The 13,186-nt window shown below is 43.0% G+C and overlaps 1 protein-coding gene across 1 annotated transcript; it reads right to left on the reverse strand.

The window, feature by feature from the left end:
• Positions 1-3,637: 3,637 nt before the first annotated feature.
• LOC120829221 (zinc finger protein PLAGL2) lies at positions 3,638-12,366 on the reverse strand. Its single transcript, XM_040193184.2, has 2 exons — positions 12,170-12,366; positions 3,638-9,331 (listed from the first exon to the last, which is right to left on the reverse strand). Exon 2 carries the CDS (start codon positions 8,886-8,888, stop codon positions 7,593-7,595), a length of 1,296 nt encoding a protein of 431 aa, XP_040049118.1. The 5' UTR covers positions 8,889-9,331; positions 12,170-12,366; the 3' UTR covers positions 3,638-7,592.
• Positions 12,367-13,186: the final 820 nt, after the last annotated feature.

The raw sequence follows: 13,186 nt of genomic DNA on the forward strand, positions 1-13,186 counted from the left end.
GTACACCTACCGAGACAACACCCTCGGGCGTGGCGGGGATGGTGCAGGAGTGAGCCGTGGCCTCAAGGCCGCATGTTTTGGCGTATGCGCCCGGCCAGTGAGCGTAGATTGAGGTCAGGAAAGCGGACAAGTAGTCATAGCAGGTGTCCCTCCGATAGGGGATTTCCTCCTGCTCCATACCGTCTAAGAAAGATATTAGGAAAAACATTTAATGTTAGGTCCCAAACTAGCATTAGCTGCTGTTATGTTCTAAAAATGAAGAAACTCCGGACGGACAGAAGGCATCTTCTAATGAAAATTTAAATCAAAAGTATTTAATAAAAGAAAAGGTGTTGTGCTAATGGGAACATATCAGCTGCGGAGCCGCTGGTCTCTGCAATCAAGAGGCCAGCCCATTGACTATCCCATAGAGCCGGTCGCTTGCTTCTACCAACGAACTCCTACAACAATGGGTTCCATGAGCGTTGGCTTGATTAAATTATATTTTTCTAAATGTCCTGTGAAACAATAATATTGATTGTTAACGTTAAGTTAGCTAACTTTAATTATTACTAACGTTAATTAATTGTAACGTTAGCTGTGTGTGGTTACCTCGAGCTGTATAAAACATTCCGGTGATAAGCCATTCCCCCTCTCAGTCGCATCTAGCCAGAATGATGCCTTTCATGCAAATGGACCAGAAATGATAGAGTTTGAGGACTGCGGTCGACTCAGCAGACGCTCGGATTTGCGTGGTCACCAGACACATGAATATTAGCACACGTATATGCTGACATTTACGGTATTAAACATGTAACCCAAATAAAGGCTATTTAAATATCAAATTTCGGACAATGATAGAAGTAGGTGTCTCCTGACCTCTCTGACTATTCTTTTTCACAAAATAAAATATTTTTAACTGTACAAAGTCACAAAGTTATAGCCCTATAATTGCTTGCTGTTCAAACTGATTTTTTCTCAACGTTTGAACTGCAATAAAAATACTTTTCTCAATAATTCCAAACAAAGACTAATATACATGTGTTAAGGACATCTCTGACCACTCTTGTACAAAAATTTAACTTTACTGTAGAAATTTAGAATTTTCCAAGGTAAAAGTCCTATTTTTGTGACTCCAAAAAGATTTTTGGATTTTAAATTGCAAAATAAAGAGACCAAATAAAGAATCAATAAGTCCAAACAATACTTGATGTATATGTGTTCAGGACAACTTTTAATATTCCATTACAAATTTATATTTGTATGTATATTTGTAAATATTTTTACAGAACAAACTTATTGAAATATTTTAATTCCAGGAAATGCTATCATAAAATATAATAACATATACACACCTGTATTACATGTAATTACATATATAACATATCATTCCATTACAAATTGATGAAGAATTTCAGCAATGGCAAGTCATTATCTGCTAACTACAGATGATGTTATAAATAGGGCTGGGCATGTTAATGCATGAACATGTGTTAATGTATCAATTCGGGCTGCAACTAACGATTATTTTGATAATAATTTGAGAATCTGATAAGAAACAGAACTGCAAATTACTAAGTACAAGTAGCAACTTGTACAACCTTGAAGATAATAGTAATTTTTGAGAAATATTATTATTGTAGTGCAAGTAAATACTAAACACCACATCTAAGTACAGCAAAAAAAATAATCAAGTGCTATGAGATTAATTTAAAATGGCATTTGTAAATAAAAGCATTAGAGGCTTCCTAGTTAGCCGCACTGGTTTAATGGCTCACCGTGTCAACTACCGTATAATACACAGTATATGGGCAAGCGCACTAGACTACCGTGTATGACAGCATTAAAAAGTACAACACATTCAAATAGTTATTGTTTGTCAAGAATAACTGATATGGGAGACAAAATATGTACATGGCATCAGATGAAAAATGAACAGGGGTTCGTATTGTCATTTCCAGGCCTGGAAAAGTCATGGGAAAAGAATTAGAAAAGTCATGGAAATTTGTTATACTATATGTTCATGTTGTTCATTTAAGATACGTTTGAAATAATTCATATAATTGATGTTTTAAAGAGACACTCAAAATACAAGCAGGACGATCTCATACTCGCAGCGCGAATAATTCACACCGTGTCTTTGTGAACGCACCTTAACTGAAAAGTTCGGTGGTCATAAAAACAGATGATCAGGGATCATCCACTGTGCCGGGAAGAGTAGATTTAACCGTGGGTTGGTTGCATATGGAAAAGTGCATGTCATAAATTAAGCCTAGATTATGCTTCTGCGTTTTCACCCCTTCTTGCGTGCTTGAATGCGTCGACCCATTTTTCTAGACTAGGGTCTAAAGCTACGCAAGCCTCCCGCAGCGCACAAGGCTGTGATTGGTCTGCTAACTACATCCTTTACGGAGTCTCACATTTCCGTTTTCATTGTAGTCTGTCCATCCCGGGAGTGGGATCCTTCCTCTGACGTTCTCCCTAAAGTTTCTTCCCTTTTTTCCCTCTTGGAAGGTTTTTTCGTTTTTTAGGGAGTTTTTCCTGTGCTGATGTGGGTTTTGGGACAGAGGATGTGTACAGACTAACGCCCTCTGAGGCAAATTTGTAATTTGCGGTTTTGGGCTATACAAAATAAAATGAATTGAACAGCCCTTAACTCACAATGTACAGGACACATTATTCATAACACAACTGAACAGCAAACCTACAGACACAAATCACTCCCTAAACAAAAAGATTGAAAAACCCACCGGATCTACAAGGAATGGACGTGCCCTTATATGTGACAACCTGACTGCAGACACAAATAAGTGAGCTACTAAGAAGGAACAAGTTTGTTTATGAAAATCAATCAAGCACTGTAAGGTTGAGGTATCAGTTATCATCAGTAGTGTAGTTGTGTATGGCAGTGAGCACAAGACAGACCTACACAGCAGTAGTGTCACGCCAGAGACACCGGGTCTCCTTTCAGTCCCCCTGGTTGCCAAATGGAGAAGATATTTAAGACCGTGTCACCTGTCAGGTGTGGCTCATCCAGCTCATGACCCTCCAATCAGCATCTGCAACAAACAACCAAAACCACAAGGACAGCTGACACAGGAGGACGGTCCTCGCACATGACATTACTAGTTTAAATGATGTTACGTGATCTCCCTAATTGTAACGTTCTGAGATAGCAGTCACTCCTTGGTGGTATGACGTGACTCTTCATTGTGAGTCATTGTAATGTTAAAAAATGGCCTCTCTTTGCAGTGGTCTATTATGACCTTCTTTGCAGCAGTGTAATGGGACATCTTTTTCGGTAAAGGTCTAACATGACCTGTCATTGTAATGTTCTGAGATGACATCACTCTTCCACGTGACCTTTATTTAGCATGAAGTCTGCCCAGTCGGTTCAATCAGTAGCTTAATATCTCCCAGACTGAATAACACAAACATATTAAACATATGGCTTTAACAATATCAGTTCCGCTCCACAATTTCTCTTCAAAGCGTTTTTTCTCAATTTGTATTGACAAATTGGTCCACGCTGACATCATAATATATAATATGGGCAGTATATGGAGGTCTAATGTGACAGGTTTCTTTTAAAATGTATACTTCTCATTTGTTAGGAAACTACCTTCCAAATGTATAACATTTCAGTAAACAGACACAGTGGAAATCAAAAGATTCATTTATTTTCTATTATGTTCAGACAATCAGAAAAAGACAATTGCTTTTCACTGCCTTCTAAAATCTATTAAGTGATAATACAAAACACCTAATGAAAAATAAATCTAAGTTAAAAGGTGTCAACTTGCATTGTAGTCGTTCTCAGAGCCGATCTAAATGCAAGCAACACAACAGCACTGGATGATCATTTACTGAAATGAACCTTCCGCACCGCCTCTTAAGTTCAGTCTGGAATGCTTCAAGTGTTGTTTTACATGTCCTAAGCCAGGCCGGAAGTGACATTCACCACATACTAGAACACGTGAATGACTCAAGTGGTTGGTGGGTTAAAAGGATGCTTCTGAATGAATACTTGTTGGATCATGCAAGCACATCTGGAAACCCCTGTACTTCAGAACTGGAACACTGGATGGGGGAGTCAGTCAATATTTGATATTTTCTAAACGAAAAACAATCCAATGTCACAAAACATCGGCCAGCTGTGTGGAGCTCCCTTTCATTCTTCACACAAGCCTCACCTAGCTAGCCCGCGTCTCAAAGGGTTGTCAGGTACATTCCAACAAGCAACGAGAAATCCTTTAGACTGAGGCACAGATTCATAAATGGAGTAAACCATTCCAGACTGAAGAGGCAGAGACATCGACAACAGGACTGATGCAGTGTGGTACTTGTTGCACTAAACATCATCCAGCAGTGAGTTAACCTCGGTAAAAAACTACAGAGCTACAAAGTACATGTGCTTGTTCTGACAAAAATAAAACTCTACACAGACATTTTCTCTGCAGTTAGATGGACAGTTACCCATCTGTTCTTTGAGGTAGTAAATAAGTAGAAATATCATTAAAGGCAAGTATTGAGGACAATGTTTGACTCTGGAATACACCACCAGAACTTGTGTGTACCCTGTATTAAAAAGTTGAATTTGGAGTATGCAGCCATCCTCAACAGTGGTAAAAACAGTTACAGGCTAGAACTATTTCTAATGGTTTTCGCAAAAATATATGACATGATGAAAGTAGAACATTTGACCAAATTATAATGTAAATTGTCGCTAGATAAAGAGTTTAGGTTTGAAAAATCTACCTTTATAGTTTGTATCTAATGGCACAGGTAAGAGCCAAAATAACTGCAAATCAAATACAAATAAAACAAACCCACTGTTCTGTGTTTGAGGTACAGATCAAACTCGTCCTTTTTTTTTTTTTAAGAAATGTTATTAAGTGCTTAAACCCAGTCAGGAGATTAGGCACTCTTAGAGAGGCACAGCAGTAGTATTTTAAGACATGGAGGCTGGTTACAATGGAAGTCCTTCAAAATACAGTTGGTGGAATTAAGGCAGAAAAGAGAAAAGCGTCTGAATCTCTCCATGAAAGATCTTGTTTCCAATATCATATCTATTACCCAGAACTTCCAGCTGGAGGACTTCTCCATCTCCACTACCCAACCAATGGCATGAGTGGAGCATCCATAAGTATAAGGCTGCTTGTTCGGATGAATTACTCCTGCTGTGCTGCACTGTAACTCTGGCAGAGGAAGCGTGATCTCAACAGACCACTTCCTCAGCTGCTTCCCTTCTGTGGCTTTCCTGAGCCTTTGCAGGAGAGGGGAGGGGGGGGGGGGGAGGGGGTAGTCACCTTTTAGTCCTAATTAGATTCTCTTGAGATCCAAGACCACCACCGTGGGGAAAAAAATAAGTGTAAATACATAGTAAAAGCTACAAAAACAAACAAGTGCTCTTGAAGGCCTTTGTAGAATCATTCATAATCTATCCAAAAGTCCAAAATTCAAATGTACTTTTCGGGGGTTCACAGTTGGCGCTTTTAACACAGCGGATTCAATGGATTAAAGGAGAACAGCTGCTGCAGTGCTCTCTGAGGCCACATTCAGTCAGAGGCGCGAGACACACGGAGGATGCTCGCAGCATCACAGGAGATGTGACTTTAAACAATCCAAAAGATAGAAGGAATCTCAGATGTACCAGGCCTGTAATATAGTGGAAAAATCTCACAATTCAAGAGCCATTTTATATAAAAAGAAAAAAAAACATTTGCCTGAAATTTTGAGCATTTTAAAAGTAATGCACCAATTTGGTGCATTTTAAAGAGGCTAGATAAACAATTTAGTACTCTAAAAGCCTAAGAATTTAATTACAAAACAAATTGGTTGAGATATAAATGTGATGCCAAAGCAAAAAAGGCAGGCTTCACGTTTCAAGACAGGTCAGGTGGGTTGCCGAGATCACCGCGGACCCCTCAGGCTGTGGACAGCTGCACGGAGACCACGCAAGCAGAGGGGACACAGCTCGGGAAGCGGCTCTTAAGCCACCAGTCGCCTCGACCCAGGCCATTCAAAGCCAATAGAGTATAGCCTGACATGGTGGTGCAGCACCATGGGGGGGCCACTGGAGAGGAGGATTCTCACACTCCGCATCCCCCTTTTTAAGAATAGGGGGCCATGGCCATTCTCAAAATCCAGTTTGCTTTGACTTTTTTTGACAGGTGAGTCGGGAAGACTAGACTGGATGCTGCAGCCCTAAATCCATAAACTTAACATAACTCACAGAGGAGGCAAAACTGCAAGAAGTGACTTCAGGGAAGCAGAATTTTACACCTCTGTTGCTTCACTGTCATCTCTGGCCATGAGTAACCGGTGTGTCATGTCAAGTGCAGCTGCAGGGCAGGCAACCGCTGGGCTACGCCACGTTGTCTGTATGAAGTGTTTTACCCTTTCTTTTTCTTTGTACGTGCCAAGTAGGTAGGGATGGAGGTAACATAATACTGGGACAATCGCAAATCCTGCATTGGGAGAGCTCATTTCGATCTACGTTTGATTTAAAATCAAAAGTGCGACACCCCTAGTGTAAAAACACAGTTCATAACCAAACTGTGGCGAGCCTACGTGACCTGTCGCTTATTAAAGGGGAAACGCAGTCCCGGGAAAGTCTTTCTGTATTAAGCAAAGAAGTTGTGGCATGACGTGTTGCAAACATCCCTATATCGGTGCAGAGATATCGTGCAGCCCTCATCGGTACTCTGTGTGGTTGCCACTTGCAGCTAGCTGGTGATCCATGAAGTGTCACAAAAACTGCAGTATATTAAATACAGGCAAAACAGTTTCTAAGCAACACGCTTCTGTGTTTTCATTTCTTTTAAAGGTTTACCCACACTCCATTACTCACTTATGCAGTGCACTTTCAGTAACACTTGATTTACTAGTTCTAATAGTAAGTGCTTTACAGTTTTTGTTAACTGTAACTAAAAACGGCCAAATTCTAACACGGTCTAATTTCGAAAGAACAATGTTAGATTTACATCCCTTGAAACAATGGTTGATGATAACATTTGGTTATTTCATCAATGGTCATTCTCCATCTAATGATATACACAATAGTGGGTGTAATGCTGGATGGTGAACTCATACCTGCACATTTTAGTGAGTTAACCTCCGGATATCAAACCCAAACGGTGCAGTTTGCAGTGTCATTAAAGTGTCACTAAAAGAAACAGAGTACATCGTTCACCAACCTCTCTCCAACTCTAAGGATACTCATAAACAAAAATTCTAAAAACAAGAACATTGAGCGTCAGCTTCCATAAGGAAAGTGACATTCCTTAAAAACAGTAACATCTTTCATGAGAACCTAAAACCAGATGCCTCACAGCACGGTGCAGCACCGGTGGCGAGTGTGTTGAGTGCATCCGCTGTTGACAACAGGTCTGGCAAAGTTAGTAGTTCTCTACTTTGGTTGAAGTGAGACAGTCTACTTTTTCTCAAATTTTCAAACTTCCTTTTTAAATAATGAGGTAATACTGATGAGGTGATTTGTTGTGTTCAACAAAAAAAAACAAAAAAAACTAAGATTAGCATAATTAGCACTGACAGGCTAAAGTCACATTTGTTGCAGGGTTCAAAGGCAACATTTGTCGGGACTGAGCTGCTTACTGCTGAAAGGCCTGGTAGTAGTGAGGTAGGGAGCTGGAAGTGCTCATAGCAGGACTGCTGTATGCCTGAGGTAGCTGGCTGTGGTTATGGGCTCCAGGGCCTTGTGGTACATGAGCTTGTGGCGGCTGGAAGAAGAAAGGCCCTGGTGCCTGGGAAGACAGCCCGGAGGAGGAGGCGGTGGGGGAAGTGGTGGTGGTTGCAGGTGGATAGCTCATCATTAACCCTCCCATCCCCATGTGAGGGCTGTAGGGTGGCAGGCCGAAAGGCAGGAAGCCCAGCAGAGGCCCGAGGTCCATGTTAGTGGTGCAGGACAGCTCGGATGAAGAGATAGCAGGGCTCCTGGACAGGAGGTGGGGGTCACCGCCGGCACCCACGCCTTCACCCAGCACCTCTCTCTGAGGGGAGGCAGATGTAGAGGTAGAGGAATTGACTGCACTCAGGTGAGGTGGGGGGGCACTCTGCAGGTCCAGCAGGAAACTGTCCACATCGGTGCGAGGGTATGAGGTAGATCCATGCTGGTATCTGGCCATGTTGCTGTAGGGTTGCTGCTGTGGAGCCACCGGGGGCTGCAGGTGATGGTGGTGGGGATGAGAAGATTGGGGGGGCATGTGGCGGGCCACACCCATACTCGAGGACAAGGAGCCCTGCATGAGGCTGTGAGGGTGGCCCATCCCAGGGACCGGATTGGCCATGGGGTAGGAGTTGTACATGTCCCTGGAGAATGTCTCCATGGGCTCCTTGGAGCCCAGGCCTACATCGGACGCCACAGGGCTCGGCTCCTCCTTCACCGAGCACTGAGTGCCAGCGGTCGGTTCAGCCACAGGAGTGCAGCCAGGTGTGCAGGGTGGCATCAACCCTGACTCCTGGGCATGGCTCTTCTTCAAATGGCGAGTCAAATGGTCTCTGCGGCCAAAGCGCTGTGCACATCGTGGGCACAAAAAGTCCCGGCGCCCAGTGTGCACCACGGCGTGACGCCGCACGTCCTTACGAGTATAGAACCGCCGGTCGCATCGCTCACACGAGTACTTTCTCTCTCTCACTGGCACAGTAGCGGTAGAGTTGTCATCTAAGGGTGGAGGCCTGTCAGTGTGGCTGCCCAGGTGCTCCAGCAGGGACTGCGGCCCCTCTGCACAGGGAAGGCCTGATGCCGCGCTGTGGGCTGCCACCAGGTGGCGTCTATAACCCAGCTGGGTGTTGTACTGCTTTCCACACTCCTGGCAGTGGAAGAGATGCCTGCTAGCTGGGTGGCTCTCCTGCAGCTGGCTCTTCAGATGGTCCTGCTGGTGAAACATGGTCTAACAGAAGGAACAGTATTGGCTCTGGTGCTGCTGCACATGGACTCTGGCCAAGAGCCGGGGCAGACACAGGCCAGACTCATGAGGATCCTCCAGAGAGCTGACCATCAGCCTACAGACCTCTTGTCGTTTTGTTAACTTAGAGTGCTAGAATTGATGCTAAGAGCTGTTTGTTGACTGTTTGATGGTCTCTTGTGGCAATGACTAGTGGTCTGTCCTGCCTCACTGGGGCAAGCCTGTGTCCAGCACTTGGTTTCTGTGACAGCAGCTGCCATAGCAACCCCAAAAGGGTTGCGGTGATGAGGAGTTGTGGAAGCTGACTGGGTCTGTGTGCTTCCTGAGAAGAGCGCTTGTGTTGGTGCACCGTCTATTTGAGTATTCAGCAGCCCCGAATGCCAGCACGAGCTGAATCACAGAGGCAGCTTGATATCTTTACAGACCTGAAAACAGAAGGGAAAAAAGTGTCACTTTGTGTAAATGTGCAGACCTTAAAATAATTATAAAATGACACACAATTCCCACATTTGACTCTACAAAATATACCCGCTGATTTGACAATGGAAACAGATCTGGAAATGATCAGCAAGGTATCAGCCACGGACAGCAGGGAGCTACTCTCCCTAACGAACCCTTAGATAGCAGCGTGCAGTAAAAACCTCTCCAGGATTTCGCCTCCACCCCGGTGGTGGGAGAAGTCAAAGGAATCCACTGGCTTGAATTAAAAAATGAAAAAGTACTTAACAGAACAAATACAGTTAAAGTGAAATATGCAATTAATAGTGTAACATTTGGAGAAAAGGATGATCTTCCTTTCACAGTTTCTACACAGATTCTGAATGTCCCCTCCTTCCCCTGGACATTTTTTTCAAATTTCGCGGGATATGTTGAGAAGATGCAAGAGGATGTTTGCAAAATAAGGTAAAAATTCCCCAAATTCCCACGCTTAATTCCCCATGGAAACTTTCCCCGGAGATTTACTGATAACTTGGCGCCCCTTTGCAGCCCTAATCACCTCCAATCGTGCAATATGAGTTAAGTGGGGCAAATAGATGGTGTATCTGAGAAAAGGCTCCAGTGTCCAGGTGAAAGAGCTTGGCGGTGTATACCCTCCTGCTATTGGGTAGGAACTTTCCTCAGCTCCTCGACTAGACTTCTGGCTTCCCAATGCAAGGTGGTCCCAGAGCCGAAACCGAAAGGGGCTCCTCTTGTGATGGGACAGGCTCTCTTTCTGCTTCATTCCAGTAAATTAAAAAGGGTTAGAAGGGCTGAGCAAAGTACTCTGATCTAACAGCTAATTGCCACATCATCATTTTTTCTATCAAAAGAAATGATGCAAGATTCCAGATATGGAAGTTAGGCCAAATTTGGTCTGTCGAATGGAAGCACTTCCAGATTGCACATTAACTCCTTCTAGATTAATGAAACTTCTTGAATCACGTTGTCCTACACGACCGCTTTGGAAGACGTTTTTTAACATAAATCGTTGTGCTATCGAGCAAGACGTTTATTTGAGGCCATTTTTATATTCTATTCACTCAGCTATATCTGGTCATATTTTACTATGAAACCTCTTTCCATTTTTCCCAGTTACATTTTTGCACAACATGACGTTCATAGCAGTTGAGCACGTTCGGTAAAGTTGCATTGAGCAGAATCACAATGATATTTATTATTACAGATTTCAAAACGGGAACTGGATGAACTATAAATAGGAGATACTGTTATATAAATGAATTTTCTTACATTTATAGTTAAATAAGGATAAAAGTTGCTTTTAATATTTATCAAGGTCCCCAAACACATGAGAAACACTGTTTTTTAATTGCCACTAAGAAAAATATAGATAACAGAGTATTTCTCTTTTTGGAAAATTCATTGTGAAATAACTCTGACCCCCCCGGTTCCAATTCTCCACTGCTCTCTGTGGACGGGGGAGTTCCACCCATCACCCAATATCATGATATCTAAATGTTTTACGCCGTAGTGTCGGCCCCAAAAATCCAGGGTTGGTTAGGCTCTAAAATCCATCCCAGTGTCCACTTTTGGGATGAGTTTGGCATCATTAATTACAGATGGAAAATTTAAAATAATAATAATCTATTCTGTTGTATTAAAAATAGGTCAAATTCCAGCCTAATTGTGTACATCTTAAAGTAGATCTATAAATAACGCAATCATAAAAGTAATTAGGTGTCATGTCAGCAAAAGATGTACAACCAAAAAACATGGTAAAAGGAAACCGGTTCCATGTGTCAAGTCGGGTCATTTGGGATACCGGGTCAGAACCGTGAGTAACTGTCACCCAGAACCAGGGTCATGCATTACTCTGGTGGACACCCATCAGCAGTGGAACCAACTAATAACCCATAGACTGAATTGCACCGTTCCACTGGGATAGGCATCACACGGATGTTATCGATACTTGTACCATTATTAATACAGCTCATCGGTTTCTTTCCTCATCAATAGTCATCACTTAAGACAATTTTTTTTTATTAACCGTCACAAATCCTTCAAATAGAAGTTAGTTCGCGCGATAATCAGCGGAGTGGTCATGCTTCATCTTCAGCCTGTTGGTCTGATCCAACTCGGTTTGGCATCGCTAACGTTACCTGGAACAGACCACGGTGGAGGGCTGTACGTTCAAATGGACATGTTCTGTTACAGATCATTGGCGTATATATTCTATCTGAATAGATATCTCCGTGCTATTGTACGCAGATCACCGCCTGTGGAGCTGGTAGTGCCATCTTGTGGGTCCTCAGCATGCAGACGGCAAACGGCTTTAATCCGCGCACCTTTCGCGTTTCAGCCCTCTGCCTTCGAGTTTCACCAAACGCGAACATACGTGTCCCGTTGTAGAAGAGTAAAGAGCGGAAACGCGCCCAGGCGGGCTGATAGGAGCTCCCCGGGAATGATGCAGCGTTGGCAGGCAGCCTTGGAGTGGTGGGACGGGGTCATTACCGGACAGGGCTACATTTCACTGCTAGCCCGGCTCGGCTCACTAAACTCGGCAGCGGAGGCAAAGCAGGTCTAACGCTCGGATGGGAACATATAAGGCGCGAGTTTAACGTGGACAGAAGCCACGCAGCAGCGCCAGCGTGCCTGTGAGTGGAGTGTAACGGGCTCGCTGAAGCAGCGTGCGGGGTAAAAAACAAAAGGTGAGCGGCTCACCAAGTTGTTTCGGAGTTGTTCTTACGGGAGCTAACTCCGGTAGATGTTACCGAGCGGGGTAAAACTTCGCTCAGCGCAACAGACACGGACACAACGCGACTTACCGACGGAACCTCAGCCCAGCTCCCCCTCCAGCCTCCGTCCCCGCTCGATGTGGACATTTTAGAACAAGTTTAAACGATGTTTGTTAAGAGTTCGGGCCTGGACTGCTGGGCGCCGCGTTGGAAGCCATGCATTCTGGGAGAGTGACGTCACACCCGATCCATCACTCCGCACGCGCGCACACGCACACCATAGTATCTAACAGAAGAAGTATAAAGAAACATACCAAAATAAACCTCCAAATGTAAAAGCCAAATGAAACGATGTTAGATATTCTATGATTTATGAAGAAATTGAGTCCGAAGACCCTTGACATCCTTTGCAGGTTTATGCAGTATTGACACGTCCTTCATTGAGCAGTAGTTCTGTAGCATCTCCCTGCATAATACTGTTAGCTGTGAAAACTAAAAGATTTGGTCTGTCTTTGAAAGGTGCACATAATTCAATATATACGTTATTTTATATATATAATAACGTATATATTCATGAGGTATTAAGCAAACACAAAGGCCATGATATATATAAAAACTACATTAAACCTAAATTATTGACTGTACACAGCCTTTATCAGTATCAAGAGAGAAAAGTGATTCATAAAAAAAAACTAACATAAGAGAATAAAGGACACAAAAGTAAAGTAAAATGATGGTGGGGTCTGTCCAAGGTAATGTAAATAGATTTTCTATTATAACATTCTAAATTGACTTTGGAATCAATCATCATCCATAGCCGTTTGTTTGATTGTGTTGGGTATTGGACACATCAAGGTCTGGATGGGTTCTATATACATTTAAACATGTTTGGACCAGTGGGCCGATTCCATCTCAATTTCCAAAAGCCCACATCATGTTGTCAAATTTCTGTCAATGACTCTGTGTTTCCAACCAACTAACTGGCTAATGGTGTTCAGCTAAGTGAAAGGCTCTTTCCTATGTGCAATGAAATGGCATAACCCTAACCTAATCTAAGACTTAATTGTATCTAACTACAAAGGTAATTTTTCCACCAGTTATCACATT

Source organism: Gasterosteus aculeatus, chromosome 2, assembly GCF_964276395.1.
Source record: "Gasterosteus aculeatus chromosome 2, fGasAcu3.hap1.1, whole genome shotgun sequence".
NCBI classification, from domain to species: Eukaryota; Metazoa; Chordata; class Actinopteri; order Perciformes; family Gasterosteidae; genus Gasterosteus; species Gasterosteus aculeatus.

What these genes read in the sequence shown, in the direction of transcription:
- LOC120829221 (XM_040193184.2), bottom strand. Translation starts at nt 8,888, where the DNA reads ATGTTTCACCAGCAGGACCATCTGAAGAGCCAGCTGCAGGAGAGCCAC.